Here is a 7,640-nt window from a genome sequence, read left to right as displayed (position 1 = left end):
GCTGTTACAAAAATAACTGGTAGATTGGTTGTCGCCGTTCTCTCTAAAGTTCCGGTCTTTCTTGATTTAAAATTAGTTCTATGAATGCGAAAGTTTTGATGGATGGATGGATGTTAGAGTTTGTAGCCTAAACATCTGAACGTATTTCGATGAAATTTGGCGTAGATGTTAAGGATAGGCTGGAAGAACACAGGCTACTTGCATTTTTTTTAATTCCGCGCGAACGGAGTCGTGGGCGAAAGCTATTACTCTATATAACGGATGCTAACGCAACCCTATCGAAGAGGAACGTTTAATAATGACCAATTGTTATAACAAACATGATCGGTGTGCCACAGTCGCGCGCGGTGCCTCGCTCAACATGGACGTTCGTATCATCATCCTCTCTTTGTGCTGCCTCATCGTACAATCTGATTTTATCATCAAAAAGAACTGCAAAGACGGTAAGAATAACCCTGTATATTATTTAAATATCTGATTGAATGCCTAGAGTACTAAGAATTTGATTAATAAAATAGCTAACCCAAATTCTTAAACTGCTACGAGTAACTCAAATCTTCTCCCCTCGTATCAATTAACCTTAACCCAATTCATTCAATCTCCACAAATACTCCTCGTGTTTAGGTTACAGTTTATCTCAGAGGATACTAGAACCAACCATCTAAGTACTAAATAGCTACATTAATATCTACAGACAACAGATTAATTGAACGAAGAACAACGACCGAGCAGATGTTAAAGAAATAAGCGGTCATTTTAGTCAACTTCTTTAAGTAACCTTTTCGAAGAAAGTACTACAAATATTAAATATTAAAGCATGTTTAATAACAACAATAATAGCAATCCAATTATTTTCCAATGTAATGTTCCAATCCAAATTATAATCAATCCAAATAACAGTTCTATCCAAGTTACAATCCAAATGTTTTCGTGTATTCATAAACACAACAAAGATAATTGTTATTAAATTGAGCCATTATTATTCTCCGAAACGGATGGATCAAGCTGACTTGTTGAATGTTATGAGTAATCTAAAATAGCTACATGGCTATAGAAGCATAAACCACTAGTCTTTATGAAGGCGAATTGTATTGAGTACTAATTAAAATAAACCAAGAAGCCTAAAACGTCCTTATAAAATTCCGAATTTCAATCACTCAAGACCAGAAATTCCGCGTTTTGTTCCAATTAATGTCTTGGAATATAGAAAAAATTACACAGACGTCATAAGCTTACAATAAGGCTATATTTAATTAGGTGCATTTTCAAGGCTACGAAGATATCTTTGAAGAGTTAGTTCATTAAAATATTGTCTATACAGACAACTCTAGAGTTAAAAATTCTAGATAGAGTTCTTCTCCAAAATTACATTTATGCTATAAACATTAATGCTTGTTTTGTTGCAGTGGAAACGTCGCAGTGCAGCATCCACAACGTGGCAGTGGACCCTTGCCCCCGCGGCCCTCGTCTCTGCGTCGTCAAGCCTGACAAAGCCTATTCCGTCAATGTTGACTTCACACCACGTAAGACCAGCTTATAGCACAATGCTAACATGATCAGGTTTAGTTAAAATCAACGCCATCTACCGATTTGAATCGTAAATTCTAAATAACTCAATTTAATCAGTTTTAGTTTTTTAACTCCTATTTATGTTCGAGTTCATTGACATCTCTTGCAGTTTGTGAAAACAATGTCTATATTTATCCTAACAGAAATTATTGTTTTTATATAACGGATAATAATTGTTTACATTGCGACCTAGTAATAAACAAGATTACTTGAGGTGAATATAATTATATCTTAGGAGATATAGGAGTAAACTAGACATTTTAGTAATATAGATTAACCTTACTTCTTAATATTATAAATACGAATGTTTAGATTGTTGGATGTTTGTTAGAGTATGTAACTTCAACGGATCTCGATGAAAATTGGCATAGATGTAGAGGATAGTCTGGAAGAATATATAGGCGATTTACTTTGTATTTTTTCTAATTCAATAAGGGTGAGAGTAATTTATAAATAATACTTTTTACTAATACAACTTTAACATCTTCTTTTCCTAGATTTCCCGGCAAACAACCTCAAACTAGCTCTATACAGCGATGATAAGAAAACCAACACGTATGATACTGTGATCAAAACACCGGAGGAAGTCTGTGGGCTGGTCAACTGTCCTCTAGAGACAGAAGAGAGGAAGAATTTCGACGTACACTTCACTCTGGGCAAGATGTCACCGGTAAGTAACTACTGATTTTACAACCAAAAAAGTAGTTTAAATAATAATGCGATTTTAGACTTATATCTCAGAAAATATAACCATATTTAAAAAATAACTTCTTGAATTTGATAACAGTACTAAATAAGAAGGCTATAGGCTATATAACATCTCGCTGCGACTATTAGAAAACATTTCAAAGACAATAAAAAACAATCCGTGGTACCTAGTGTTATAAATGTTCACTGGATGTTATGTGAATGTATTGTACACATCCGCAACTACTCAAAGCTAAATAACAATTGGAGTTACACTTTTACCTTTCTTAATTTTTTTTAAAATATATGGTGGCAAACGAGCAAGCGACCACCTGAATCCACCGAAATGGAAAGCGACCGCTGCCCATAAACATCCGCAATTGCAGATGCGTTGCCTACCCTTCATGGACGGAAGAGATGCACATAAATAGGACATTTCCCCTTGCTATGCGTCCCCTCCACTGTCAAATTCACTTTTCCTTCCTATCCTCTCCTCTTAAGAAAAGGGTGGAAAGGGAAAGGGACTAGAATTAGGCCTCCGGCACCACACTCATCAGACGAAACGCGGAATTGCTTCCACTTCACGCCTGTTTTCTGTGTGGTCGTGGTATTACACCGGGCGAGCCTGCCCATTCGTGCGAAGATAAATTTCTTAATTATCATTTATTGTTTATTTAAGTGTTTTTCTTCTTTTAAGGGCAAATTCCCCATCAAAATGGCTTTCTGGAACGCGGAAAATCAAACCCAGCAATGCTGTTTCACCTTTAATGTTAAAATAAGGAAATAAATATTATTTACAATGAAAATGATATTCGATTATAAAAATTGTAAATTTTAATTTATCATTACTATGTATTACACCAGTGTTAAACAAATAATTGAATAGTTATTGTGAGTTTCCCATATACCACTACAAAAACAAAGAAACTCATGATTTGTTCTGTTATTTCAGCAGTGGAAACTTACGGTACTTTAGAAGTTTACAATATATTTTTGTTATTTAAATTGCTTTATAGGGATTATGAAAAGATAGTTGTTTTTCACTAACACCAAATTTAATAATTAAATGTAATAGAAATCTGTTAATAAATAAAAGATATTTCTCGCTATTTTTAGTTTTAAATTAATTCCTGCATTTTATATGTCTTAAGACACAACTTCAGCACTCCCAATCGGGAAAAAAATATATTATTCAGTGAGTGATCCCGTTGTAAATCCACACTAAGGCACCTCTTAAAAAGTTAATAAAGCGATAAATTAACGTAAAAATCATAAGCTTCATAATTTTTTTTACAGCGCCATCTTTCCGTAGCTAGAGTAACAATGCAAACGTTATCTTTATCTCTTTGTTAATAGATGGCGCTGTAACTAACATTATAAATTAACGAAATTAACAGATTTAAAATGTGGAGTAGATGTGTGTTTTTAATTGTTTTATTTTTCATATTTTGTTTTCTGGTGAGTAAGAGGATATTGTTAGAATATTTACTTTTTGGTTGTATTTGCAAAAATGGATACATTTTCAAAATAGTACGGTATTGTATTTTCTAACTAACTATCGTAATTTAATAACAAAATATTGTACTTTCCAACAAAATTTCAACAACAAAATGCTGACTTAAACAACAACGATTTACTACTAACTTAGTTATTTAGGACGATGAGCAAGCAGTAAACGAAGTACAAACGCCGAATGGCACTGATTACGCACTTTTACCATAAACCAGATTGCACGATTGTTTAGAAACAACAATATGATATAAAAAAAGTATTTCGTTGCATTCCTCGTCAGTCATTCAACTTCTGTTTAGGTATTGTCTCAATTCGATTGGTATTTTCTTTAAATAAAACAATCAGTAATATCCAACGTAAGGCAATTTTTCTCTAGTTTAATTTTTCAGTAATATGTTATTACCTCGAGACGTATAACCACGAGTACAAGCAACATTGTTGCAGTCTTGCATTCACAGACAACAGCCGCGTTCCCAGCAAGCCTGCATTGGCCAACTGACGGTTCATTGGACTGATACAATGCAATTTTCACCAGCCTTTTAGCAATTTTGTGAGAAAAGAGATCCTAGGTGCATTAGTCTCGAACAGATAAAGTTTTAAAACACTATACCGTAGGAATAATACTTTATAATGATAGATTACATAGTTTTTAATGACGTCACATAGATATAGTTTTACCTCGTATCATGGAAGACTTTAAAAAGGGACAATGATAGTTTGTACTAATTCACTATAACTAGATCTAAAGATTAAAACTGTTTTTTTTTGTGATTAATGATTACGTGTTAATGAATAAAAAAAAAATTTTTTTTTTCTATCGCGTTAGTCAAACAAAAATGAGACTGGCAAAAAATTACTGGCAATAAAAAACAAACAGATTGAGATAAAAAAACAAATCACCGGCTGAGTAAATGAAAGTAAAAACTTGTACAAGATAATGTACCTGAAAGTATAGGCACAGGAAAAAACAACTGTCGAATTAAAAAAAAAACTTCTCATTTCCGTTGATTGTGGTTGGCCAGTTTTAAGTTTTGACCACTAATTGAAAGTGAATTTACGAATAAAATTCCCATGATAATTTTATTGCTCATTTAATTTTGTTCGGAAATAAACAATGTTTTATGACGAATACTTTCACGATTTATTAATTTTTATGTGGCAATATTGCAAAATGACGACTGAAAAATGTTTTTTATCTTTGTCGACGGACAAAAAACATTTTTACAGAACATAATAGTTTTATTAAAATTTCAGCACTAGCTTTCGTCCACGATTTGTCCGTGTGGAAATAGAAAAAAACTGGCCTTTGTTCTTTACGACTATTCTTTACATCTACGCCAAAATTCCTCGATATCCGTTCAGCAGTTTAGGTTACAAACTCTAGTAAACATCCATCCATCTAAACCTTTGCATTTGTAGTTAGAAGTTACTAGTAAGAAGTAAATTACCTCTTCCTACCATTAGCACAAGGTTATTGGTAATTTCTAGGAAAGTAACCTCAAGGAGTACAATTACTTTACTGATATATTATAAAGTTATATTATCTGTGCCTTAACTTACGTTACTAACACAAAGTGATGATAGTTGTTACCATAAATTGAATGTGTTGACCTCGAAATAAGTGTGAAAGTATACTAGAGGTGAGGTAGACAAAATAATTGCTGATTTAACGATAACGAGAACTGATAACAAAGCAAAGGAAAGCCTCGACGTGATTAGTATTGAACAAGCTGTTAGTGTTGATTTAAAAAAGATTATTACTTTAAATATAGTAATTATGGAACGATAGATGGCGATACAAAGAAGTTATTTGACGTCTCTGCAAAAAATTCAGAACTCTCGTGACCTATGTTACTGGTACAACTTTTTTTTCTCATAATAACTGACACATTGAGAAACAATAATTTATTCAGATTAATAGGATAAATCAAATCATATCATACTAATATAATAAATGCGATAGTTTAAATGGATGTTTGTTAGAGTTTGTAGCCTAAACGGATGAACGGATTCGGATGAAATTTGGTACAGATGTAGCCGATAGTCGGGAAGAACACATAGGCAAGAGTCGCGGGCGTAAGCTAATACATTATATATTTAAATAAAATAACTAAACGAAATATACTAAATGAAAGTAAAGATGATTTGATTCAAATATTTGCATTGATTTTAAACACAAGTCAAGTAATACGTAACTTCCGAGAATATCTTAGAGCAAACTTGTCTCAAGAAAGTAACGTATTTTCCAATACTAAGTTGTCAGAGATCAGGAAGCCCGTTATAAACACATTTTGTAGCGCTGCCTACCTCAATAAGCGTGGCGTGAGGTGTGGGAGTACGCTGTATACTTTAAAGTTCTTCCTGTACGTCCGTTGCACAAACTATTTCTATATACGGTCCTCGTAATAAAGTGTGTGGCTAATATTGCAGCGGGCGTTTGCTAAAATAATATTAATCGACTACTCAACTTTTTAATTTAAAATAAGTTACAGGGATTAATCAAAAGCAAATGTTTAATTGATCATTGCTAATGTAAACTATATCCTTTATTTGTAAAAAGTAAAAAAATTATTTAACTTGAAAACTTCGAAAATTCACTCTTTTTTAATTTCTTACTATAATTGTTTCTCTCTCTTGTATTATTCAGTAAAAACGTTTATTTAATTTTTTTTTTTTATTAGGTTTCGCTATAAGTACGACCACACCTCAACTTTAAGCCAATGAAACCGGGATAAAGCATGAAAGACCGGATCCAGGTATTTGCGGTATGCGGAGTGAATGACCTGTGTCCAGCCTAGGCCTTTCTCCGGCTAAGCTAAGCACTAACCGCTTTAGTACTTACATACTTCAAACTCATAAGCTTTTGTCAACAAGACAGTTGTGTTGCGTAGTTGCGAAAAATTAGGTATAAAATACATTAGCTTTGAGATTCCATTAACAAATATAGTCTTTGTTATTAAGTGATTATGAAGCTTTAACGGCAATTTTTTTTAATTGGGTTAATAATTATTGAGTTTTATTCAAAAATAAAAATCAATTTCTTACTGGCACATGGTCTTTAACTGACCACAACTTCTATAGTCGAAATCTAGACTAAGGGACGGTATAAATAACTATGTCACTTGAAGTGAATATATAAGTACTAATACAATTGAAGTCTCGTTAAGCGGATTTGATGCGTCTTAGATTTCCCATGCGTGTAACGAAGTTAATCTTAGTTCGACATCAACATACATTCGTCACTTTCTAACTCCTCCGTGTTCGTTCAATTCTCTTTAACTTTCATTAGATCTCATTACTTCTTAAATTACACTCTCACTTACAATTAATTTGTTGATTACTTACAATCTTATAAAACCTTTCATTACTTTAAAATTTATAAAAGATAATCTAGGGCCGATATTAGGGTTGACGGCTTAGGGCGCTGGACAGAAAGGGACGCCAAATTGTTGAATTAGACAGTCTCACATAACCTTACATAACTGTCCCCTAAAATGGGAGTGCCGTAAAAATCTCGCCAAGGGTGTTAGTATCAGAATATAGATTAGAAAACAGTTTTGCGTTAACCAAATAACAAATACAGAAGTTATTATTTTGCATATTCTTCATATAATTCGTTTATAAATTTATATTAAGTGACATTAGATTACATTAAACATTATCTTCTTATTGACGTAAACTATTAACAATTCACTGAATTTTTACAATAGTAAAATAATACCAATAGCTTGTTTGTTATATTAATACATAATCAAAATATTCTATTGTATTTGACATACTCCAATAAATTATTCAAAATCCAGTTTGACTTGATCTTCGATTACGACATGAATACGTTTTGTACAAACTTAGGCCTCAAACGGCCCACCAGT

The 7,640-nt window shown here is 32.7% G+C and overlaps 1 protein-coding gene across 1 annotated transcript; it reads left to right on the top strand.

Annotated features, from left to right (window-relative positions):
• Positions 1-328: 328 nt before the first annotated feature.
• Positions 329-3,365, top strand: LOC106100885 (MD-2-related lipid-recognition protein-like). The gene is made up of 4 exons (XM_013279949.1): positions 329-443; positions 1,407-1,523; positions 2,067-2,239; positions 2,954-3,365. The coding sequence occupies exons 1-4, from the start codon at positions 362-364 to the stop codon at positions 3,041-3,043; spliced, it is 462 nt and encodes a 153-aa protein (XP_013135403.1). The 5' UTR covers positions 329-361; the 3' UTR covers positions 3,044-3,365.
• Positions 3,366-7,640: the final 4,275 nt, after the last annotated feature.

The sequence above is a fragment of the Papilio polytes genome, unplaced genomic scaffold (assembly GCF_000836215.1).
Source record: "Papilio polytes unplaced genomic scaffold, Ppol_1.0 DF824035.1, whole genome shotgun sequence".
In the NCBI taxonomy this organism is placed as follows: domain Eukaryota; kingdom Metazoa; phylum Arthropoda; class Insecta; order Lepidoptera; family Papilionidae; genus Papilio; species Papilio polytes.
The sequence above is the reverse complement of the archived record's forward strand: the minus strand, read 5'-3'. Positions and strand labels throughout refer to the sequence as shown.